We start from the raw sequence: 27,026 nt of genomic DNA on the forward strand, positions 1-27,026 counted from the left end.
TGTTATCAACATTAATATCACATTTACTCCCCTTTCTTACAATGTTGCATTGTCTCTCTCTCTCTCTCATGCACATCCATTGTTGGTATGTCAGTTTTTAAGTTATGTACATGGATAAATAGCTGTAAACAGAATTATTTATTATTACCATCGATATGGACATCTTCCTACTGAAAATTCTTTGTGGCATCATCCGTTTCAAATGCATTAACCGAGTACATGTTTTTTCTATTTACCCTTCTCTCATAATTATCCCTGCACTATTCACGTTGCATCCTGTGCAAATTATCCCCATTTTACGTCCCCTGCATCCTGTGTAAATTATCCCCATTTTATGTCCCCTGCATCTACATGTTTAAAAGTCAATTGCCTTTACTTCATATACACTGTCTGCAAAATACATATGCCTATAGGCAAATAAATTTGTTTACATTGTGTGCCTGTGCTTTCAGCATCATTTCATGGCCACCAACACTGTCGCTGCCCACAAAACTGTGCTTGAAATCATATAAGTTTGATGAGCAACACACTCAGTGAGTGCTGCTGCTCATCTTGTTAGTGTGCTATAATTGTGAGGGCTTAGTGCAAAGCCTATATGATTGTTACTGTATCCCAGGGTATATCTGTGTTGAAATAATTGAAAATATTAATCAAAAATAAAATCTGACTGACAAAAGTGTAACCAAACTACACAGCCAACATCTATGACCAGCAGATTATTTTGTTCTGTTTGTGTAAATGTGAAAAGCAAAATGAAGGACTAAATTAAAAACAGTAACCAATATTAGTATTTATAAAATGCTGACTTTATTTTTATGTCATATCAGCATCATACATTTGTGGAAAAAACTTATTAGCACATACAAAATGTCATTATAAAATTACAATCAGTACAACACCAAAAGGTAATATACAAAGAAAAAATGACTCTCAAAATAGTAAAGTTTTAAATACCATATGGCAAAGTTTCAAGTTGCTTAGTGTAACATTTGTTAAGGAAAACATGAGCTGCAGTCCATGATCATGGCAGGCACCCATTTTGCTACAGTGCACAAAATGTCACATTAAAGGCCCACACAATTCAGTTACTGCACAGCAGCACCAACTGTCATTACGACAGAAACATTCTATTAAGTTTCTGTTGCTGAGATAAGATTTGCGCTTCATGAATTACTCAATACAATAAGAGCTGACTCACGAATTTGTAGCATTTGGTGTAGGGTAAAAAAGTAATCCTTTCTGTGGAAAGATATTACACCAACACTGAGATACTCTTGAGAGTAAAACACAAAATGGTTAAATAGTACATTTTAAAACTGGAAAATATCTCACTACATATTGCAATTTGCATGAACTTGTGTTCTCTATTTGCTGCGCATGCTCAATCTACTCTTGTCTGCTAACATTATCATCTCCAAAGGTTAATCGGGCATTAATGAGCACAGTGTAATCCTGATGTCTGCACAGGAATCTTTTACAATGCCAATACCTTTCACTGAACATTTTTATCTTAGGAGTTCTCATCTCTAAAATTTAATTAGGCATCAAAGGGCACAATGTAATAAATAATAAAGAATATTTGCATAGGAAACTTTCCCAATGCCTGTACCATCCAATGAAACCTTGATCTCAGTACTTCTCATCTATAAATGTTAATCAGGCATCAAAGGGCATAATGTAATAAAAGATGACTGCATGCAAAACACTCAGGATGTCCATACCATCCCATCCTTCCATCCACAACCCCATTTTTGCACAAAGGGTTAGGTGTCCATCTAGAGTCAAGGTTCACACCATTCACTGAAAATCTTTATCTCAGTAGTTAAATCTTCCTGTTGCGCATCATCCAGAGGAGATATTTTCCTGACAAAGACAGGGCAAGGCACATGTCATATTAATTACAGCTTAGAACACATGCTGTGAATGGGAGCACTACAACTTAGTGAGGTTAATATTAAGGATAAAAACGATGACAGAAAGCTGCTGAAGAACAGAATATTGGCTACATTAAAATCAAAGGCATGCTACTGAGGTTCACACATATACTGATTAGCAGTCAATTATTGAAGCACCATAATAAAATAGAAAATATTTTAGCAAAGAATCAAAATATAACACATTTATAGTTTCATTATATGAATCATTTTTTAAGTCTAAAGAAGGAGCTATTTTTGAAAAGAAAGTGAAAAACAGTGCTTTCATTAAGTCTAAGGGGAATGAGTGATACAATTTTGCTAGACAAGAAACCCTCCTGCACCCTCTATGTATTTATTCTCACTGTGGAATCTTGTGAACAGACACAGGAGAGTAATAGTGAAGTTGTGTTTTGAGCTCTGTAATTCTTTCTGGTGTCATGTAACCCCTGGGGTAACTGTGGTGCAGACCTCTTATACATCCTATGCAGGAGGATCCCCTCCACCAGACAGACACACAGACACACACACACACGCTTGTCAAAATCTTCAAGCAGGGTTATCTTTTCTAAAAGTTATGATGTTACAGAATGTGAGAGAGAGAGTATAATCTTACATTTGTGAAAAAAAATCCTGCAATATATTATCTGGATTTTTACTTTACTGATGGCTGTGTCCTAACATGGCAAAGTGGATTACACTTGGAGTGGAACTCATTGAAATGACTGTATCAGTGCAACTTGTATTGCAGGCACAATTTGAGCTGTTCTGCTCCTCTGCATTGTGATTCAAGGTCATGCATATTTGCAGTAGTGCTATATCTGATTAAGTGAATGTGTACAACTTGAGTTGTTTAAGCAGGCAGGTTAAACAACTGCTCAAATCAGTGCCCTACCACTCTCTGCAAGAAAGTACAACAGGTTCTTGGAAGACCAAGCACAGCCTCCCTTCACTCTCAACACATACCTAAAAGATATGTATAGTCTCACACAGACACACACACACACACACATATATATATATATATATATATATATATATATATCTACACACAAATACAACCACCCACAGAGACAAACAAATGCACATAGACACAATGTGTATAACTTATCTAAACCAGGTTAGATAAAGCCTAGGCTAAAGCAGAGCAACAATAGTTTGCAGTTATGCCCTACTCAGCTTTCCCTGTTAGATAACAATGACCTCAACACAGACAAAAACATACAGATCTGCACAGACACTCCAGTGCTAGTACACACTGTATCCCTGACATCCGCATCCATATCAGCATCACGCAACAGTTAGTTAATAGACACAGATACACACAAACACTCACACTAAGTAGTCATGTATATTCTGTCACAGTACCCACTCAATTTCTGTTCCTGTATTCACACACAGACAAATATACACTAGCATACATACGCAACTTACCTATTAGCAAAATGGCTGGGCAAAGCTGCTCTGTTTCACCCTGTGCAGAGTTTCTTCTGGGAATGCAATAGGTACAACATTATTCTGCACTTCTGCATCCTGTCACTTCTCTTGCTTAGTACAGAGGTCTGTGCATTTCCAACCTATGCAAGCCTTCTATGCAAGACAGTGCACAGGGGTTCACAAGAGCTTAATTTATATAGGTCACATCCACACAGTTTAGTATTTGAATGAGGCACTTTATAAACCCTCACTGCCCAGTAGTACAGATCTCCTCTACTCGGCAGCACAATGTGAACTAGCAATTTCTTGTCTACATGTTGCCTTGCATTCTAGGCAGCCTGTCTATGAATATCACCCATAACAGATATTTTAGTTCATTATGCATGCTAAATAGTCAACTTGTCATATTGGCAATTCTATGACATTCAGCATCTACATCTTGTTTTTATCTCTGCTTCATCTGACCCCATTAAAAAGTTTGTGCTATCCTTGCAAACTATGTCAAAGGCAGTAATCACGGTCAGCATCCAGTATATGGATATATAAAGTTTTCATGCTTCAGTTAAACTGAAAGGGCGAAGATACTATTTTGCAGGCAATCAGTCAAAGTAAAGCTAACATTGATCACAGTGGAAAAATAAAAGTATGGTTGGATATTATCAACATCTTGTAGGAACACAAAGTGGCATTATCTGAACTGGTAAAACGTATTGTGTACATAGAACTGTGGGTGCACTAACATTCAGTTTCTTTGCTGTCAATTCGTGCTTGACGCTGCAGCTTAAAGGAAGATGCTTTCTCACTCCTTATTATGGGATTGTCTGTGAGATCCTCAAACGATTTGGCTGCTGAGCTACTGTTTGGAAAAGGGTCCTTCTCAAAACCTTCCTCATCCAAGTGGGAGTCCATACTGGGATCTTCCTGAATGGTATCCATTCTTGGATGGTCCAGTTTAGGTGGAACTGTAACGGGAAGAGAGACAGGCTGCCCTACAGGTGTACATGGCTGAAAACGATTATTAGATGATGCTGAAAATGGCTTCAGAATACGGACTGATGCAGAGTCAAGGCTGCTAAGCATTTCTGCATTCTGCAAAAAAGAAACATTTGACAAATCAGACATTTGCAAGTGAAATAGTTTATGGCACAATACTTAATCAAGGCAGAAAGACACACAGACTGCATAACAGCAAACATTTAAAATTATGAACCCTGCTGTAGAACCCATGCTGCAGCATTACAGTGCAATGGAAAAGTATTTGCCCCCTTCCTGATTTCTTATTTTTTTGCATGTTTGTCACACTTGTTTCAGATCATCAAACAAATATAAATTTTAAACAAAGATAACCTAAGTAAACAAAAAATGCAGTTTTTTAAGTGATGATTTTATTTATTAAGGAAAAAAAAGTATGCAAACCTACATGGCCCTATGTGACAAAGTAATTGCCCCCTAAACTTAACAGCTGGTTGTGCCACCCTTAGCAGGAACAAGTGCAGTCAAGCATTTGTGATAACTGGCAAGGAGTCTTTCACATCGCTGTTGAGGAATTTTGGCCCACTCTTCTTTGCAGAACTGTTTTAATTCAGCCATATTGGAGGGTTTCAGAGTATGAACTGTCATTTTAAGGTCATGCCACAGCATTTCAATTGGATTCAAGTCCAGACTTTGACTAGCCCACTCCAAACCCTTCATTTTGTTTTTTTTTTAAGCCATTCAGAGGTGGACTTGCTGGTGTGTTTTGGATCATTGTCATGCTGCAAAACCCAAGTGCGCTTCAGCTTGAGATCAAGAACTGATGGCCAGACATTTTCCTTCAGGATTTTTTGGTAGAGAGCAGAATTCATGGTTCCATCAATCACAGCAAGTCGTCCAGGTCCAGAAGTAGCAAAGCAGCCCCAGACCATCACACTACCACCACCATGTTTGACTGTTGGCATGATGTTCTTTTTCTGAAATGCTGTGTTACTTTCACGTCAGATGTAACAGGACGCACACCTCCCAAAAAGTTCAATTTTTGTTTCGTCAGTCCACAGAATATTTTCCCAAAAGTCTTTGGGATCATCAAGATGTTTTTTTGGAAAAAGTGACACGAGCCTTTATGTTCTTTTTGGTCAGCAGTGGTTTTCGCTTTGGAACTCTGCCATGCATGCCATTTTTACCCAGTCTCTTTCTTATGGTTGAGTCACAAACACTGACCTTAACTGAGGCAAGTGAGGCATGCAGTTCTCTAGATATTGCTCTGGGTTCTTTTGTGACCTCTTGGAACAGTTGTCGCTGCACTCTTGGGGTAATTTTTGTAGGCTGACCACTCCTGGGAAGGTTCACCACTGTTCCATGTTTTCTCCATTTGTGGATAACGGCTCTCACCATGGTTCGCTAAAGTCCCAAAGCTTCAGAAATGGCTTTGTAACCTTTTCCAGACTGATAGATGTCAATTACTTTGTTTCTCATATGTTCTGGAATTTCTTTAGATCACGGCATGATGTCTTCCTTTTCTGGATCTTTTGGCCTACTTCACTTTGTCTGACATGTTCTATTTAAGTGATCTCTTGATTCAACAGGTCTGGCAGTGGCTAGTGAAACTGAACTCGGCTTTCCCAAAAATGTGATTAACCACAGTTACTTCATGATTTAACAAAGGGGGGCAATTACTTTTTCACAAAGGACCATGTAGGTTTGGATATTTTTTCCCCTTAATAAATAAAATCATCACTTAAAAACTGCATTTTGTGTTTACATGGGTTATCTTTGTCTAATATTTAAATTTGTTTGATGATCTGAAACATTTACGTGCGAGAAACATGCAAAGAAATAAGAAATCAGGAAGGGGGCAAATACTTTTTAATTGCACTGCATATTAAAGCATAATATAAACTGCCCTAAAACCACATATCTGAAAAGGCCATTTTAACAAGACTGAGAGGTGCTAGGGCACAGAATCACAACATTATTTCTTTTATCTGGCACTGCAGCTGAGGAACTGCTAGGCCAGATGCTGAGGTCTCATTCTAGACAAAGCTCCACCTAGCCCCAACAAAATACACTGTCATGTGAAAACGAAACCAGTAAAAGCACACCAGCCATTAGTCAGGATAGTTTCATTATGCAAGTAAATTTGCATCTTTCAAACAGTGTATGTTGTTCACCCATGTTACCCAAATGGTTTTAACAGTACAACTTACTCATGCTTTGGAGAAATAAGCTGGAAAACAATGTTAAAAAAGGGCATCACTTATTCTTCTTTTAACATACTATTAACCACAACATGAAACCGTTGTAATCTTACAGAACTGTGAATAAAAGCCCATACTATGAACCACCACAAAAAACAGCTGAAATCTTACAGAACAGCTGAAAAATCCAGCTTCAAAAGGAAAAAAAAGTGAAAACTGTTACTCTGTAATAAAATATTTCACTAACACTACCCCTGACAAAAGGAATTGTGGTCCTCCGCTGTGGCTCCAGGTCTCATATACTCTCCCCTTTGATTTACTGCAATGATCGCAGAAAGCAAGACATCCATTTAACTATGGAAAAATCAAACCTCACTGAAAAGGGAGGACAGAATGCAATGCTCGTTACAAACAGCCTTTGCTGAAGACTTACTGTTTTGTATGCTTTTTAAATTGCTACAGTCTTGCATCATACATCTAAATGCTAATCAAAAAATGTACTTACAAAGGATGTTCATTAAGAAGCAGTTCATTAGAGATAAGCAGATGCAATATGGATGCTTTTTTAAGTTTGTTTGTTTTGCTAATGGTATGATAGTAATCGAAGTATCATTTTTACCTCACCTGTGGCTTATATGGCCGAGGCAACCAGAGTTTAATTACCAGCTCAGGCAATTGATGTTGAGGTAGGGAAGATGGGTGTACCTCTCTTGGTAGGGAGGGAATCTGAGGGACAGTCCTTCATTGGGCTCTGGTGGTGGCCAGTGCTCAGGAGAAATGCTTGAGCTGAGGGTAGGGGTGGCTGCCCTATAGGTCCATGGCACAACATGCACACTAGATCCACTCCTCACTTTCTGCTCAGCCAGATGTGCATACATTGTCATACTGATGGGGGTTTTTAGGGCAAATAAAAAACCTGAGGTTGCACAGCATGACGAGAGCTTCTATAGGACAAAAAGGAAGGGCTGACTGTTCCAGGGATGAGGACAAAATTTCAATGTCTGTCCTAGCCTTGGTCTTGGAGACCAGCAAGACTACCGGGTCATGGAACAGCCACACCTCTCCTACAACAATAATGTCTATGAGAGAGCAGCTAGGCAACCAATAATAGCTAAAAATAAGTTTTTAGTATATTTTGAGAATTAATATGATAGATATATTGCAATAATTCTTAAACTGTGCTGCTTCTTCCCCTTTTGGCAGCTCCCATTTAGGGGTTGCCACAGTGGAACATAGGTCTGCAGAAGGAGTGGCAGTAGAGTTTTATAGTGTTGATTTGCCAGGCCGTCGTCAAATCTTCCTCAGAAGGCACACACACACACTGACACCTAGGGCCAATTTAGAATGTCCAATCCACCTGCAGCATGTCTTGGGAAGGTGGAAGGAACCCACAGCACCTGGAGGAAACCCACCCAAACACATAGAGGACATGTAGACTCCACAAACAAGGCACCCCAGCCGAGATTCAAACCGGAGAACCTCTTGCTGTGAGGTGACAATGCTAACCTCTGCAGTATTGTGCCACCCAGTGCTTAAACTGTGCTGCTGTTATAAATTTCCAATAGATGTCTCTTGTTAAAAAAAGGAACATTTCAGTAAGCAATACAAAAAATATGTAACAGACATCTTTTCTAACATACCAGTTATTTGACGAGGTGTCTTTTCATTGTTTCATTCAAAACTGGCATTATTTCTCTCTCTAAAACTCTCATACTCAGCATGTACTGTCACATCATGCCCCACTAAGATGACAAGCCTAAACCTCAGCCCACCAAGTTCATCCCCCTGCACTACTGCCACTGACTGAGCACGTCTCACAAGTAAAAAAAAAAAAAAATTGATATGACACCCACACTGCCACCATGTAATATACAAGTACATACTTCATGTTTTACAGGGAACTCCAACAGCATCTACTAAGTACAGGGGCTGGCAAACCACAGTGGAATGGCATGAGGGCATTTCAGACGGGTCTATATTAGATCACTGAATGCTTAAAAAAGTGAATGGTGATTAATCAACCCTATGTAAGCGAAAGCTTACAATGTCGAACTGTCAGAAAGTACAGTTGTGTACACTTACCATAAATGTAGATGTTCGAGTGTATTCCCTGTTGCAGTCATCACATTTGGGTTATCTGCTTGCAGTAGCCCTCAGTCAGCCTGATTATCAAAGTCTTGGGTCCTGCGTCGGCTGCTGTCTCATCTTCCATGACATCAGGGATATAAAGCATGCAGCCGATGCCATTACATCAGTTTTTCTTGCCCCAGATGTCAGGTGCCTCCATAATGGGAAGCAATTATATACAAGGTTACACCTCCAACAAAAAAGCAAATACACCAAAAAGCTTTAAGCACAGTAAACAAGAATAGAAGTATAGTCAATAGAAGACACGGGGCTGGAGGGAGGATAACCAGGAATGCAACAGTGAATACACTTGAACATCTACATTTATGGTAAGTGTACACAACTGTACTATGTTCTTTGTGTTTCACTGTTGCAGTCATCATATTTGGGTAGATTCCCAAAACTAAGGATGGGAGGAGGAAATCAGATAGCATTAGGACCAGCTAGAAGGCAATGGAAGACTGCAGTGGCAAATCCAGCTCTGGATTTAGAAAAAATTGACAAGTGGTAATGCTTGGTGAAGGTATGTACAGAACCCCAGGTAGCAGCTTCTAGGATGTCCCTTGGTAGGGACACCTCTGAGAAAGGCTGTAGAGGTAGATGCAGGCCTGGTTGAATGTGGTCTTATCCCCTGTGGTCTTATCCCCTGTGGGGTAGTTTTTCCATGATGCTTATAGCAGAAATGAATGCAATGGCCTCTCCATTTAGAAATGGTTTGCTTTGAAATGGCCTTCCTCTCTGCCCCTTCAGCGAATGCAACTAGCAGCTGTTCAGATTTCCTGAGAGGTTTAGTCCTGTCCAAGTAAAATCTAAGTTGACTGTGCACGCCTAAGGAGTGCAGTATTCCTTTCCCTTTGTTCTGTGGATTAGAAAAGAAGGTTGGCAAATGAATGGACTGATTAAGGGACACACTGGATACCACCTTGGGCATGAAGGAGGGATTGGTCGCAAGGGACACCCATTCAGCATGAAAGATGATGAAAGGCTCCACTGCCATGAGGGCCTGTAATTTAGACACCCTTCTTGCTGAAGTGATGGCTGGAAGGAAGGCTGTTTTCCAAGAAAGGAATTTCAACTCTGCATTTGCATCTGGCTCAAAGGGAGGTAGAGTGAGCTTTTCTAATACAAAGTTAAGTGTTTAGCCCCTCTGAGGAATTGCTTCAGCAGTGGATGAGAGAAGAGGGGTGGTTCTGTATTGTAATGAGCTGAAATGGCTGAGACAAGAATTTTGATGGAGGAAAAGGAAAGGCCCTTGTGAAGCATCTCAGTTAAGTATTGAAGAATATGGGGTAAACTGGGTGCTGCTGTCCCCATCCCTGAGTCTGGCTCCAGGAAGAGAATCTTTTCCATTTTTCAGCACAGGATTTTCTAGTACTAGGCCTCTTTGCCTCCAGGATGACATCCATCACTTGCTTACTGAGGGATGGTAATGGAGAGATCAGGTAATTAGCCAGGCTGCCAGGTTCAGGGTTTGAAGTTGTGGGTACAGAATCTGCCCCCTGCCCCCGCTGGGATAGCAGGGCAGGGGTCTGAGGCAGGTGCCATGGTGCCAGCAGTGACACACTGCGCAAGAGGTGGCACCAGTGTTGGCGTGGCCAGTCTGGTGCAATCAGTATTGTCCTTGGTTTGTCCTGTTTTATCTTTAGTAGTACCTTGGAGAGGAGAGGCAGAGGGGGAAAAGCATAAACTGATAGGTTTTTCCAAGTGAAGGACAGGGCATCCACCTCCCAAGCTTGTTTGTGGGGAGTCCTTGTGTAGAATTTGTCCAACTTGTAGTTTTGGGGGGAGGCAAACAGGTCTATCTCTGGGCTCCCCCATTTGTTTCTCAACATGTTGAATATATTTGGTTCCAGTTTCCACTCGTGTGGGTCCAGGAGATTTCTGCTTAGGTCGTCTGCCAGTGTATTTAGCTTTCCTGGCAGGAATTGAGCCTGTAGGTGCACTTGGTAGCTCAAGGCTGTGTTCCAAAAGCCATGGCTAGTCTGCAGAGAGAGTATGAATATGTTCCCCCCTGCTTGCTTATGTACCACATAACAGTGGTGTTGTCCGTCTTTACCAATAATTGTCCTGGAAGAATGTGGTCCTTGAAGGCTGTCAGAGCATTCTGTACAGCTGACATTTTTTTGACTGATATGCAAGTGCATTTGATTTGGGTTCCATTTGCCTTGAATGCACTGCCCTGCCCTGCCAAGTGAGCCCCCCATGCTTAGTCTGATGTGTTTGTTGTTACGGTTTGGGTGGCAGGGGGTAGAGTGAATGGCAGTCCTTTGATAAGGTGGCAGGCCTCTGCTCACCAAAAGAACTCTATCTGTAGACAAGGTATGACAGGAATCATTGTTTCTAGATCCTGAGAATGTTAACACCATAGGCTTTTAGATACCATTGTAGTTTCCTCATATGCAGTCTTGTATATGGAATTAGCAGAATGCAAAAGGCCATGAACCCCAGGGCTTGCAGTATTTTCCTTGCAGATAGCTGGGTCTTGGTGGCCAGTAGTTTGAAGTACACTGTGAATTGAATTTGTTTCTCTGGCGTGAGGTAGGCCATCTGGGAAGTTGTATTCAAGCTTGCTCCCAGGAATACAATTTGTTGGCAGGGTACAAGATGTGATTTCTTTTTATTTATGGTGTACCCCAGAGACGTTAGCAATTTCTTTGATTTAACAGTATGTCCTGGCTTTCTGCCTGAATTTGACAATCATCCAGGTATGGGTATATTTGAATATTTCTTTGTCTACAAAATGCAATGACTGGAGCTAGGCACTTTGTGAATACCCTGGGCGCAGTAGATAAACCAAAGGGCAGTGCAGAGAACTGACAGTGCATGTAGCCCGCTTTGAAGCATTGGTATCTTCTGCAAGATTCCCTTATTGGGATGTGCAGGTAGGCTTCCTTTAAATGCAGTGTTGTCAACCAGGCATCTTTGCCTAGCATGGGAAGCAGCTGATGAAGAGTTAGCATCTGGGGTTGGGAGGGTGGCCTAATTTTTAAGGTGTTTGCCTTACAAACACAAGATGCAGGGTTTGAATCTCACAGGGGATAACTGGCTAGGCTTACAATGGCTCGCAAGGGCAGTTAGCCTTGTACTAACCTATGAACCTATTTTGGGATTACCAAAAATGTGTTTAGGATAGACAGGTCTAGGATAGAACGCCAGGAATTGTCTTTTCTGGGCACCAGGAAAAGTCTTGAGTAGAAACCTTGTCCTCATTCTTCTTCTGGGACAGGTTGAATAGCCCTGATGCTTAAAAGAAAGAGAACTTGCTTTTGAACCTCTGCCCACTGATTTGGGGGTAGGTCTGGCCAACCATGTGGGGGTGGTAAGGAGTGGAAGTGGAATCTTTATCCTTGGGAAATTATATTTAAAACCCATTTCTCCTGGGTAATGAGTTCTCAATTTTTTGCTTGCAGGGCAATCTTTCCCCCCTAAAGGAACAGCCAGGTGTGCAGGGCTTGGAAGGTTTAAATTCAAGTAATTGAGACAGTTTACCATGGGGGGGGGGGAGTCTTACTACTCCCTGCTTTGGAAGTGGGAGCCCCCCACTGCTTAGACCTGTGAGTACCTTGGGACTGAAGCCTGGGTGCTCTTCTGGTTCTGGGTTTGGATTGAGAAGGTCTGGAAGAGGCAGGAAAGGACCGATGCCTGCTAAATCTGGGAGGCTGTACTTGTAGGAAATCTTTAACAGTTTGCATAGATTTAGCTTTTTCCTCCATCTTTTTAAGTACTACTTCTGCTTTGTTGTCAAACATGTGGTCTTGGTTTAAGGGAGCATCCAGTAATTCAGCTTTAACATGATCTGGCAAAGATTGCTCCTTAAGCCAAGTATGCCTTCTAAGTACAGACCCAGTCAGTGACAGCAGCCCTGCAAGATGCCTCTAATGAATCAAAACCACATTGCAAAGTATGTTTTCCAATGTGTTCAACAGAATGCATTAAATCCTGTAAATGTTTATTTTCGGCACAGTCAGGAATCAACATAATTTTCTGTTTAAGCAATCCAATAACATGCTGCTGATACTTTAACATATGAAACTGGCAATTTAAAGCCCTAATGGCCAAGGTTGCAGAAGTGTATACCTTCTTACCCCATCCATCCAGAGCCCTGGAATCTCTATCAGAGGGGGTAGGATTTTTGGCAGTAGTAGCCTTAACGCCCTTGGGTCCCTGTGAAATGGTTTCAGGATAAGCAGTAAGATTTCTAAAGAGGAACTTCTGAGAGTCAGGAACCCTGTAATACCTATCAGGTTTTCTGGGAGCAGGAGGTAAAGAGTCAGGGGCAGGCTAGATTCAGAAAAGGCATCATCAACAATGTCCAATACAGGAGGGATAGCTAAAGGCCTGTGGTGAGGCAGGAGTAAGAAATCCCTAAGCCTCTTTTTGGAGTCAGAGTAATCCTGGCTTTCCCAGCGAAAATGCTCCCTAAGAGTATGCAAGGTTTCACCAAAAGAGAAATCCTCTGGAGGGGAAGCAGAGGGAATGGAGTCCTCTGCATCAGAATCCTCATAGGTAGATAAGGGCAAATCCTAGTCATCAGAGAAAACAGAAATTTCAGAGTCCTGATCAGAAGAATCAGAAGGAAAATTAGTCCTAGGTCTCTTCTAGGTGGCTTCCCCTGATTAGAGTAATAAGGTCTTCAGCCATTCTTATCATTTGTTTCTTAGGCATAGGGGCTTGACCATGCGGTCTGGGTGTCGGTTTTCTAAGCATGGATCGGGTTTTAGGCCTTGAAGAAGAAGATGGCATCAGTTTAATATGCAACTCAGTAGGTCTGAATACACCCTCAGAAGCTGGTGTCTGCACAGCGGCTCCGGACCCATCCAAGGTAGAGACATCCACAGGTTCCACAGTCGAAGAAGCATCGCATGGCATACCGGACTACGAATGGGTCTCAGTAGAGGCCTGCGAATCTGAAGTAGCGGGTATCAGGGGCTGTGAAAGCACCTCACATGTTACAGCGAACTGGTGACTAGCTTAGGAGAAGTGTCTTTGGCAGCTTTGGACCTATGCGGTCTGTCTCTGTCTTTATCTTTGCATTTCTTCAGAATGTCAGTAGTCGGGTGGCTTACCGAAGCCATTTCTGGATAACTGAACTGAATACCAAAATATTTAGAAGTGTAAATAAACCAACAACAAATAGTTCGAGGTTTGAATAAGGCACAAAACCGACAGCGAGGTACGTCGTGGTCTGGGCCTAAGCAAGGAATGCAGTACGAATGAAAATCTTTATGAGGTATTTGCTTTCCACAAGAAATACAATTGTTAACTTTTACTGACATCAGTTTACAGCAAGAAAAAGGTTCCCCAACAGGGTACTTAGCTTAGTTGAAGACTTCGGTTCTGAAAGTCGAAAACGAAAATTTCGGGAGTCGGCCGACCGGCACATTCAAACTGCTTCTGCTTCGGGCACCGCACGGCAAGAAAGACTGATGTAATGGCGTAGGCTGCATGCTTTATACCCCTGACTACCTGGCGTCATGGAAGAGGAGACAGAAACCGACGCAGGAACCAAGACTTTGACAATCAGGCCGACTGAGGGCTACTGCAAGCAGATAACCCAAATGTGATGACTGCAACAGTGAAACACGAAGAACATCAGCGATTTTTTTCCAAGGGGAAAAAAAAAATCACTGTTCCAACAAAAAAATAAAAATAAAAAACAAAACACTTTAAACATTACATTAAGTGGGGGCTTCGCCCTCCACACCCCCCTACTTAAATATACCAACTCTGAGACCACACTACAGTGCCGAAAATGGCAAAGTAACGAAGTGGCCAAGCAAATTCTTTCCCAGGTAAAGAATTCGCTTAAAATCCACTTTGATATTTTGCCATTTCAGTCTTTTATAGGTTCATAGGTAGGTACTAGGCTATTGGCCCTAGAGCCTATACAGGCCTAGCCAAAAAGGTACCCTAGCTTTCGCCACCCAAGAAAATTATTTTCCTGTGCCCTTGTCTAGCAGAGCCACAGAAGTGATCCCCAGGATGAATTTGTAGGTTCATAGGTAGGTACTAGGCTATTGGCCCTACAGCCTACATATGCCTAGCCAAAAAGGTACCCTGGCTTAAGTTCGACCAAGACGCATTCGAAAGAATGCATCTTCAGTCTTCTAATAGGAACCCTTTTAGACTACAGAAGAACTGATACCTGTTATATCGAACCTATGTAACTGAGGAACATCCTTAGGATAGAAGTAATCTGAGGACAGCCAAAAGCAGAAAGGCTGAAGAAACCACAGTCGTGAAATACCAAGGTACCAAAAAAATTGAACTCCTGGAGTTTCAGTCTGGACAGTAATATTTGGTACAGGCATGAACAAAAGACCAAGTGACTAAGGCACAGATTCTTGCAATGGAAACATCTTAAAAACAAGCACAACTTCAGAAGATTTGAAGCCAGATAATAAGGAAGTTAGAGCAGTGGTGCAAATGCATCCACCAGTGGATATAGTATATTTCAAAGGTTATTCTAAATATGTCATTATTAAGGGCACCACTGTCACTTACGAAATCATCAAAACATAGAAGTAGTCAGCAAGGTAAACTCCTCTGAACTGCTTAAAAATTAGGGACAGACATGATCTTCTGCCATGAATAAGTCAGTCACATTACAAGTAGATGCAAGCCAGAATTGAACTGGTGCAGTAACTATGCAAGCATAAAGCCTTTACGGACCGTCAGAAAAGATATGCTCATTAAAAAGAATGAGATGCTAGCCATAGTACATGGCTGTGACAAGTTCTAGGAGTATACGTATGGGAAACAAGTGATAACATTTTTGATAAGCCAATACAGACTACAGTCAAGGTGACTCTACACACTACATTAAGGCTCAAAAAATGTTTCTATAATTATAGAAATAGGACTTGAAAGTAAGTAACAAACTAAGAAATTAGATGTAGATATGCTTCAGTGACATTTGCCAGGGTGGCAGGAAGATCATATCGATCAACCTCTTAGAGACAGAAATCTGGACAAAGCCATAAATAATGAGGGGGACAATGGTCCAAAAATAGGGATAATTTTTAAATATTGCCCTGACAAATGTAGCAAGTTGACAGAATAACAGTTTTCGCATTAGCATGAATTTTCTGATGGGTATGAAATCTGAAACTCAAACGACTGTCAATATTTTCTGACTTCAGTCCTCACTGATTTGCTAAAGATCTGCCAGAAAAACAAATTCTTATTAGAAACAGACCGAAACTATGAGGCAAAAATATGGATATTTTGCAAAAAATCTGGATAGTTGAGAGATATGAGGAAGATTTTATTGGTGATGTATTAAAATGTAACTAAACAATCCCTCAGCTGACTTTAACTAATAAAGAATTCAGGTGGGTGCTCAGAAAGATCCTGAGATGTAAATTCTTAAGTGGCTATGAAAGGGTGGTCAGAACAGAAAACTACCACCAGAGGAAAAAAACACAGACATACTTTTCATTTAAAGAACAGATTAGTTGTTTACAATGCTTAATGTTTAAAACCGATAAAGTAATAGTGCCAAGTGAACAAAATAAACATTTACAGGAATACAAAAGTTTCATTTGGGGGTTATCAACTGTAAAGAAATGTCTTTTATTCTATTTTGAAGAAACATGTTTGTACAAACAGAACAAGTTTCAGAACTGTCCATTCCTATGGTACAGGGGTTAAAGCCCTAACTGCACCCCACATGACCTCCGTTTGACTAGGGTTATGGCACTTCAGGGACTGGGGGGATGGGAGTGAGTCACCAATGCCAGCTTAACCCTCCCAGGGTGAGGGAGGTAGCTTGGCTCACTGCAGTGAAGAAATCTGCAGGAATGCAGATGTATTTTCACCACATGAAAAGTCTAGTGTGCAAGAACTGCAAGTGGGGTGCTGCCGGATTAGGAGGTTGTCCATGTGCAGTACCTCCCATGCACCTCATGAAGTGGCCATAGAAGAGTTCACAGGCTGCAGAGATGGTGGACATATGGCAGATCTGCTCTGTTCCCTAATACCAGACTCTCATCTCAACTAGTGAACAACTGAGCTGCAGGGCTCTCACCCTAAAGGAGGGATGAATGTGTCAACTGCATGCAGGAACAGAAGCTGCTAGGCTCATCATACACAATAAAAGAATCTTAGAAGTGTATAACCCAAAAGAAATTCTTTGTTATTTTGTTCAAGGAAAACCACGGAATGAAAATGGAACAGATCTGTTTCAGCAACAGAAATGTCCATTTGCACAAGTCCTACTTACCTGTTAACAGTAGATGTTCCAATTCCTCATTGACTCAGTGGTATTTTTGGTTATCTGCCAACTAAACAGAGTACTGGTCAGCTTTCAAAAGGTCAGACTCCCCTCCCTCTCTCTTCCTGTGACAGCTGATTGGTTGAGCATATTCCGAGAGTGAACCCTTCAGCTGTCACAGGGAGTGAGTTTTCAGGCTTTTTTGCTTTCACAAAAAAGGAGTGGAAAGTACCTGAAGACAGAATCATCTAGGAAGAGTAAATTCTCAGCCAATCACAATATCATATAAACACAAATCAAAGAAGTTGAAACCCACCTCAACCATATCTCTCAACTGTACATATTTTCAGAGAATGTCCAGATTTTTGCCTCATATTTATGGTCTGCTGTGGTTTTGTGGCAAATTAATGGAAAATCATTAGAGTGAAGTTAGAAATAAATGATAGACAATTGAGTTTCAGATTTCATACCCTTCAGAAAATTCATGCCAATGCAAAACCTGCTATTTTATCAACTTTCTAAGTTTGTAAGAGCAATATTTAAAAATTATCCCTCTTTTTGGGCCTTTGTCCCATTTTTACTTATGGCTTTGTCCATATTTCTTGCTCTAAAGGTTTAGAGGTATGACCTCAGCTATGCACATTCTGTGGTATGGAAGTGAGTGCTGCCCCCCCCCGAATCAGTGAGGAATTTGAACATTTATTGTTACAGGTGAGTAGAACTATGCATCTGTACAGTGTTCATCATTCCTACTCACTGACATTTTGGGTAGATTCCCAAAGTTTACCCTTACCCTACCTGGCAGGTGGAAAGATACGGATCCAGGAGTACCTGGAGAATGGCCTTAACAAAGCCTACTCTGGACCTTGAAGAGGAATCCAGCTTGTAGTGCTTTTCAAAGGTATGAATAGAGGATCAGATTTGTTAGCGATAGAAGAGTCCACCCATTTCCAATATGCCATTGAAGAGGATATGTTCCTAGTTGAGTGAGCCTTAACCTTGCCTGGAAGAAATTTACCATAGTGGGTGTAACAGAAAATAATACCAGTGAACAACCATCATGCAACAGTTTTCTTAGAGACCATTTGAACCTTTCTTAGCCTCAGTACAGGAGACAAACAGCTGTTCAGCATCCCTAAAGGGCTTTGCTCTGTCAAGGTAAGACCTGAGCTGCCTGTGTGCATCCAAGGTAAGTAGAATCTTTTCACCCTTGCTTTTTTTGGATTAGGATAGAACACTCGGAGACTGATGGCATGATTCACGGTAAATTCAGAAACAACTTCAGCCATTAATGATGAATTAGTGCATAACACAACCCTCTTCTTGTGAAAAATCAGATAGGGTTTGCCCACCATGACAGCTTGCAGCTCAGAGACTCGCCTTATACAGATGTCAGAACACTTAGTAAAACAGTCATCCACACAATGACCTCCAAAATCAACCTGAGAGGCACATTTCAAAGGTGGTAAGGTTATTTATTCAAGAACAAAGTTGAGAAGTCACAGGAAGAATAAATTTGCTTTTGAGGAGGTCTCAAGTGCAACACTCCTTTCATGAACTGGCTGACCACAAAAAGAGATGAAAGAGGGGGATCCATGGGCAGATATGCTCAGATGACTGCAAGATGCACTTTAACAGAAGAATATGATAAACCATCTCTAAGTAGCTCACACAAAAAAAATCAAAACCAGAGGGGATCAAATCCCTTTTGGGACTTCTGTTACAGGCTACGGATTACCTAGAAAAACTTTTCCACCCAAAAACTTAAGACTTTCTAGTTGCAGGTATTTTTGCCTTTTTAAATACCTGCAGCACAGCCTCATGGAACAAGTGTCTAAAAGGTAACAGAATAGAATCATCCAAGCCATCAATTACACTTGGTCAAAGTTGGAATGTACTGTTTGCCTCTGATGCTGTGATAGAAGATCTAGTCTATGAGGAGGCTTTTGACAATTGCCCTTGGGCAACTCTATCAAAAGGGAGAACTAACTTTGCCTGGGCCAAAAGGGGGTTAACAAAATGATTTCTGATAACTCTCTAAGAATTTTTAGAAGTACCTTAGAAAGCACTGGAAATGGTAGAAATGCATACAGGAACATTCCTGACCATTGGAATGAGAGAGCATCTGTCTTTCAATCATGGGTACAAGGATGTCTTTAACAGAATTCTTTCAGTTGTGTGTTTTGAAAGGAGGTGAACAGATCAACTTGAGGTGTTACCCACATCTGGATCAATGACTATGACTTCCTTAGACCTGGATACCATGCCCTTACTAAAAAGTTGAGTGAAATAATGACTTTCTTACTACCTTGGCCACATGTTGTTCAAAGGCCAGATTACTGTCTAAATACATTCCCAGAAAAGGCCAGATAACAGTCTACAAACGTTCCCAGATCCCAGACTACCAGGTCATCTCTTAGGGGTGTCTTACTGATGGAGTAATTAGCGTGGGTGGCAGTTTTCCCAAAGGCACTATAATTCATTTCTTGGCATCAAGTTTTAATCTGTGACTTTGGCACCAGTCATTTGTCTGTGTTAGAGCTTCTTGTTAGAAGTTTGTGTCATTGGGGCAATCTGTGTTAGCTCTTATAGATTCATAGGTAGGTACTAGGCTATCTGCCCTAGGGCCTATACAAGCCTAGCCAAAAAGGTAACCTGGCTTTCGCCACCCAAGAAAATTATTTTCCTGTGCCCCTGTCGAGCAGAGCCACAGAGGTGATCCCTGGGGTGAATTTCCTATTTCCCATCCAATCATCAAGATTTTTCTTGAAGAGTGCTAATGAGGAGCTTTGTCTGATATAGATAGGTAGTTTGTTCCAGAGTATGGGAAGTCTCTGGGACAGGAATCTTTTCCCTCCAGCATGTTCTGTTTATTGTGGTGACAAGGTTTAGGTCCCTACAGCGTGTAGTTTGGAGGGATTGAGATTTCTTTAAGTGGAGCATGTCCAACAGCTCTGGGTCTGAAATAGCTTTGTATGTTAGGCAGAGATCACCTCTGAGTAGGCGATATGCGACGGAGTAAAGCTGTAGTTTTTTTGAGACAGTCTGCGTAGGGCATCTGTTTGAGGCTGGTAATCCTCTTTGTGAGGTATTTCTGTGGCCTTTCCAGTTGTTGTAGATGTCTTGTGAGGTACATACCAAAAGGGACATTGTACTCTATAATAAGTCTCTGAGTGACGAGTAGAGGGGAACAATGACCTCTTTTTTCCTGGATGAGAAACCTTTTGTGATGAGGTGTGCCACGTAGAAGGATTTCCTGACTACTGTGGCTATGTGATTATCAAAGGAGAGACTAATGTCCACCTGTGTCCCAAGGTCTCTTATCACACTTTCGGTGTTAAGTAGACTACCACCTATGTGGTAGCTCATGGGTACAGAGTTTTTACCAAAGGGGATGGCAATGCACTTTTTGGCATTGAGCTTGAGGCCATGGTTTTGACACCAGGCATCTGTCTCAGTGAGACCCTTTTGCAGGATGTCCACATCGTTAGGAGTTTCAATTATGGCTCCTAGTTTGCAGTCATCTGCGAACTTCATTAGCCAAAGACCTTCTGTGTTAGCCTATACTTCAGAAAAGTAGATACCAAACAGGAGAGGACCCAGGACTGAACCCTGTGGTACTCCACTTGTCACTGTTCTGAAGTTGGATTTAAAATCTGCTACATTCACAGTGAAGGTTCTGTCATTGAGCCAGTTGGCAACCCATCTTGTGACATATGGATTTATACCTAGTTTAGTGAGTTTATCTATAATTCCAGAGTGGAGGATGGTGTCAATAGCCTTGGCAAGATCTAGATAGGTTCTGTGAACCTCCTTACCCTCGTCTATTCCTTTGGTGACTGCTTCAAAGAAGTCAATCAAGTTTAGGGGACATGATCTGCCTTTTACAAACCCGAACAGAGTGGGGTCCAGAGTTTGGAGATTACCAATGTCTTTCTTTATAAGTTCCATGATGATACGTTCCATGGCCTTGCAGACCAGGCTTGGAAGGCTGATGGGGTGGTAGTTCCCGGGATCCGTGGTGGCTCACCCTTTGTGAAGTGGGACAACCATCGTTGTGCACCATTCAGTGGGCACAAAGCCAGAGGTGAGGCCATGACTGAACATGGTGCTTAGGTGGGGTGCCAGTTCATTCTGTAGTTCATGTAGAACGCAGCCTGGGATGTTGTCAGGTCCCGTGGATGCCATCTTCTTGGCTTTGGAGAGTGTGGTTTTTACCTGTGCAGCCGTGATTACAAGAACTTTGCATTCTTCCGGTATAGAGATTGGCCCTTTAGGGGGTGGGGGTGGGTAAAGTTAGCAATGAACCTATCTGCCAGGATGTTGGCAATATCAGTTGGTTCTGTACATTTAGTGACATTGTGCTGTAGCTCAGAGCAGATCTGAGTGTTGCCATTGAGATTCTTGACAGAGCTACAGAATGCTTTGTGGTTGTCTTTAGAATCAGTGGCGATTTTGTTTTCATAACTAACTTTGGAGGATTTTATGAGGGATCTCAGCTTCTTACTGTGGCTGACCATGGAGTTCTCCCAGTCATGGGATTTTACTCTTTTTTGCAACAGTTTCCTTCTTCTGTTGTAGAGCTTGTTTATGGCAGGGAACCACCAGATTGGCTTCCTTTTTTTTGGAGGATAGCACGATCCATGCAGTCAAGTGCTTATAAAGTGCATTTGTATAGGATTCAGCAGTCGTACCTCTATTGTCCATCTACATGGGTGTCGTGAAGTTTGCCACTTCTGTCTTAAGAAGCGTGAAGTTGGCTTTGGAGAAATTTTTTTACGGTGGTTTGGTTTCCCTAATGGGGGCAGGATGTGGATGTCTAGGCTGATTAGCTTGTGGTCGGAGCTGACAAATGAGGAATTGACCTCTGGTGTGGAACACCGTTCGCCCATGTTGGTAATGACCAGGTCCAGGATATTGCTGCCCCTAGTGGGGGTGTGGATAAGTTGATCCAAGGCTGGGAATTTATGAATTCCAGAAAATGTTGAGCAAAAGAGTTGGTACATGAGTAGTTTTCCCAGTTAATGGTGGGGTAGTTGAAATTGTCCATTATTATGGTATTGGGTTGTACCCTAATATTTTCCAGTGTATCAAGAAATGAGGAGTGGGAATCCTGGGGCATGGTGGGGGATCTGTATCAAGTTACAATTTGAATTGCAGTCTTGCCCAGAGTTAGTTTCACTTGGATAATCTTGGATGCATTACACTGCGCAACTAGCGTGGAGGTGTGGATATCCTTAATAAATATGGACACGCCTCCACCTTTATTGTTTTGGTCCAGGTTAGGTGGCCGAAAGGTGTTGTATGAATTATAGCCTGGTAATGCAGGGGTGCCCTCTGCAGCCTTGCACCAGGTCTCTGTCACTGCACGGATGTTGATGTTCTTCATTTTAAGGAGTGCCTCGAGTGAATGCATTTTGAGGTTTAGACTTCTAGCATTGAGTAGCATTACCCTCAGATTTTGCTTGCTTGTACCTGTTACCGGGGGGGGGGTGAATTTGTCATTTGAACCTTACCTAAAAAAGGTACTATAGGGGTGGCAAGAGCCTTAGCCAGTATCCGCAATCCCAAGGGCGATAGATGCAGGCCATCCCTGGCAAAGCATCGCGGTTCGCGGTCTGTCGATCATGTCATCCCAGGCAACTTAAGCTTAACGCTTTCTACCCTCCGGGGTTGAATGAAAGCTGTAATATTGCACCTTATCTCAAATTAAAATCGTATATGAGATAGTTGTTCCCTTTTTACTTTAAGAATCACATTTGCCTTGACACTTTTGATTTTGTCCTTTTTGCATTAGCCCACTATGTGTGGGTACAGTGTCAAGCCACTTGGTGGCACTGTTTTCTACCTTTTTGCTGGTATTTCACCTAGCAAGGTTTGGCTTAGGTTGTTATATTTACACTTAGTACTTTTACTTAATTTTAAGGTCACACTTTAGATGTGGGTTGTCTACATCTTTGGAATTTATATTAACTTTTAGTAAAAAGTTATTCATTTGTTTTATTATGTCGTTCCCCTTTTTAAAATAATGTATACTTGGGAATGACTATTTAGCATTTTGCTTTTTAAATGTACATACAATTTTGTGACACTTTTTTCTTGTGTATTTTTATTTCTTAGGAAATATACTGAATTTTATTTGGGTTTGACTGTGTCAAAATATTGTGTCTTTTTGTATTGTCACAGTCTTTTAACTACACCAACAGTTTAGCATGTATTTAAACTATGCCTGAGGCTTTTTGCATTTTACTTCTTCAGTTTAATGCAGGCATCTTGTTGCATAATTTGTGGTTAATTGATAGCAGTTGTCTTCAATTAACTTTCAGTATTTAACTGCTTGTGTTTGGTTGCCTTTGTATCCTCTGAAGAAGCCACCATATGTGTGTGGCGAAAACGCTGTGATTTTCTGTTTTAATAAATTGCGTTTAGGACTGTGAGGGCTTCTGCCTTGTTCTTTGGTTTCCTTGCTTTCAGATGTCATCCCAGGCAGACAGATACTGGATCACCCTAGAATGACGCCAATTGCTGAAGTCAATCATTTTGCCCTTGTACTGTGGTATCATTCTGGGTGATGGCAGGATGCTACTCAGGGCTAAGGTCATAACCTGCCTGGGTTACAAGATCGGAGAGCTCCTCCATGTATCTTTTCATGTAGTCCAGGGAGGTACATCTCAGGTCATTCACACCAACATGGACAATGACAGAGTCATATTTGTCTTAATTTTCAGTCATCTGCGAACTTTACCTCCAAGAAGTAGATACCAAACAGATGGGGTCCCAGCATGGAGCCCTAAGGTACCCCACTGGTGACCGGTCTCTCAGTGGAGGTGGTCTCACCATTCCTGATTTCCTGGGTCCTGTCTGTTAGCCAGCTGGCAATCTTGCAAGATATATAGGGGTTTCTGCCCAATTCAGTGAGTTTGTAAACACTGCACAAGTGGGGTACTTTATAGAACACCTTAGCCAGGTCCAAGTAAGCAGTATGCACCATTTCCCCCATCCATTGCCTTGGAGACTTTCTCAAAGTTGCCCACCTGGTTTCGTCGGCAAGGCCTTCCCTTGCCAAAGCCAAACTGGGATGGATCCAGTGTCTGAAAGTTGCATATGTCTTTGTTGACCATTTCCATGATAATTTGTTCCATGGCTTTGAATCTTAGACTAGTCAGACTAATGGATCTGTAGTTTCTGGGGTCAGTTGATGGTCCAGCCATGTGAAGTAAGACAACTATTGCAGTCCTCCAATCCTGTGGTACAAAGCCTGTTTTGAGGCTATATTTGAAAAGTGACTCAAGTGGTCCCGAATGGTCTTGTTTCAAGCTATTTAGGAGGCATCCTGGGATATTGTTGGGACCCATTGAGACAGTGTTTTTGCCATATCGAGTGCCAGCTGGACCTGTTCCCTGTTAATGAATTTGGGGGGGGGGGGGTGCCCAACTTAATTTTATGGTTTCTTTGTGAAAAGAGTGGAGAAACTCCAAGGATGAGGAGCATTCCATAATGGTAAGTGCCATGGGCTAGACCTCTGTGGATGTTCAGGCATTGTCATCTCTGTTTACAATGCATACAGAATATCCACAGAGGTCTATGAGAATTAAAACACTGCTATCCTATTAGCCCCCAAACAGGCAATGACAGTTGGGGAATATGGGGAAACAGGCACGAGAGATGGGCTGAACCAAACAGTCTCTTAGAGGAGCCAGAATCTTCAGGCCTTGGGAATGCTGAAAAATTTGCTAAGGCCTCATGTTTTCTGCCTGTGGAATCCTTTATTGTTACATTCTTTGGCTTGTTCATCTTGTAGTGGAGCTTCATTCCACATTTGGTAGAGCCATTAGATGAATACTCTCGTGGAAGAAGGGAAGCATATGCTGGCCTAAAGACAAAAGCATTTTGTGGTTAATCTAGATTTCTGAGGTTTCAGGCTCTGTGAAATTTTCTTTTTAAGAGATGCACAGTGCTTACAAGATAAATGACGGTTCACGTAGAAAGAAGAGTCACTGTGGATCCTGTCTCCCACAAACAAATGGTGAATTATAATATGGGTGACCCAGGTGGCAGCCCAATATCCTTTTCTCTGGAGGAGCGAGGCATGGGCACCCAACAAAATAATTGTATTTATTTTATTTGACATTTGTCGACTGGGATAGTCCGACTGAGCTAATGCCTTTTTTCATTGGAGGCCTGAGGAGAAAAGCTCCATGGTACAACTAAGCAAAAAAAATTGACGACTGAAATATATATGTAAAAAACTGAGGGGCTGCCAGCCCAGCCCGATAGAATTTTATAAATAATTCTATGTCACTGTAAATATTAATATGATCCACAGGCTTGTGTAACAAATGTAACAAAACTGTGTTATGTGCTGAGTTTCAAAAATGTAACCACAGTACACCCTGCTGAAAGAAAGTTGATGAGTAAAGCATTTTATGACTCTCTGATCTCAAGCTAGAAGACAGGATGTCTGGGCTAGGAAATTCTTTCTTATTGTTCTAAGACAGAGACAATTACTAGGTTTTACATGTAAAATGTCTTTTATTGCTGTGGCTTCCTGGCAGGTGCAGATTACAAAAAGAATTGTTAAAATTTTAAGTTCTGTGAGCCTGGGAAACTTAAGAAGTGTCAAGGATGATGCAATCTGAAATGACTCAGCAGTAATGTGCATTATCAATTTAATTCTCAGAGATAAAGATTTTCCATTTTGTACTTGTCTTCAGAGCTGACTATAATTCCCCAGCACTTGGTCTTGTAAGTAGAATTTAGAACATAGTTTCTCTTACAGACAGATAGGAATATAGCCAGATTAGTCTAACTGTGTTCTATATTTATGTCAGACTATCCTACAATATTATTTTAAAGTATTTTCCTGTGATCACTGAACTCTCTATTAGCACTGTGTTGAACTGAAGAGTACTGTCTTGTGTTTTTATTGATTATTAAATATTTTTAAACCTTTCAACCATGGCTGTTTTGTGTAGAGATAATTTAAGCTCTCAGAATACGTGCATGTATTTGGTGATATTGTATAAGCCACTCCAATAGCCTTAGCCCATGGTTACACTTGCTACTTGGATAACAGTAATAGCACACAGTGGAATTGGTCACCCTTTGGGAAGGAGCTTGCAGTAGCTGATAAGTAGTGGTTGGTGACAGTGATTTCTACCTTATAGTCTGGGCAGGAGGGGCATAGCTGGAGAACCTGTGCAACCTTTCCCCAGGATTGTCTGTGTCTGTGTGTTTGTATATAATTCATATCTCAAAAGTGTGTATGTGTTAGGTACTTGGGCAGGGACACAAAGCACTGGTTGGACAGAAAGGGTGCTGGAGGATTTGGCTTGACCACTTGGCTAAGATCTGTACCCTATTGCTGTGCCAGTGGGGAGCCTTATTTTTATCAATGTTCATGTGTTTTTGGTCAGATTTCGGAGTTCTCTATATTTTTGGTAGTGTGTGTGAGATTTGGTCTTAGTCCAGAGTTTCCAGGCAGAATCTCTGGTTTGGATAAGAGACTGAGTAGAGTTCATCAGCCAAGGAGAACACTGTGATTTGACTCTGACAATTCTGGGAAGGACAAGGGAGTTCAGTGCATTTAGGAAGATGGAGTTGAATGGAAATAGCTTTACCAAGAGGTCAAAATGAAAGGAAGGACCAATTAATAGCAGTGAGGTAGTTATTGAAGATCTCAGGGTTGAAGTTGGTTACCACCTTTTGGTATTCTTTAAATTTATGAGGTCCACAGAGGTGGGGAGAATCTTTGGATGCATACATGGGAATAGTCACTAACTGAGTCTGGTAGGGATTCAGAGTCATGACAGAGGTTAGGATTGGAGACCAGAATCCAGTCAATGATTGAACTGGTACTTGTGGGTTTATGAAGAAAAGTGGGAAAAGAGATAAGTTGGTGCAGCCATATAGGCTTATGCTGGTGGTAGGGGAGCTAGAGATGAGGGGAAGCTAAATGATGTTAATGTCACCTAGTATTATAGTTTCACTGGGTATACTGTCAGACATCCAGTGAAGAATCTGTTCTAATAAGGGTATGCTCTCTACAGCGGGTATGTACATGGTGACTATAGTTAGGGTTTTATGGCCGTTAAGTTTGCAATTAGCTATAGTGAGTTCAACTGGGTGAAAAGGGGGGGGGGGTTAGAAGGTCTGAGTACA

At 41.5% G+C, this 27,026-nt stretch overlaps 1 protein-coding gene across 2 annotated transcripts in view; it reads right to left on the reverse strand.

Moving 5' to 3' along the window:
- Positions 1–784: 784 nt before the first annotated feature.
- ADAM17 (ADAM metallopeptidase domain 17) overlaps positions 785–27,026 on the reverse strand; it is a 2,408,764-nt gene continuing 2,382,522 nt past the window's right edge. For both annotated transcript variants that reach the window (XM_044079174.1, XM_044079166.1), the window contains one exon: positions 785–4,439. In XM_044079174.1, the coding sequence (XP_043935109.1) occupies positions 4,086–4,439 (354 nt within the window). In that variant the 3' untranslated portion in view covers positions 785–4,085. The remainder of the gene's footprint in view (positions 4,440–27,026) is intronic.

This window comes from Protopterus annectens, chromosome 1.part1 (assembly GCF_019279795.1).
Source record: "Protopterus annectens isolate FY-2018-M chromosome 1.part1, PAN1.0, whole genome shotgun sequence".
Taxonomy (NCBI): domain Eukaryota; kingdom Metazoa; phylum Chordata; order Ceratodontiformes; family Protopteridae; genus Protopterus; species Protopterus annectens.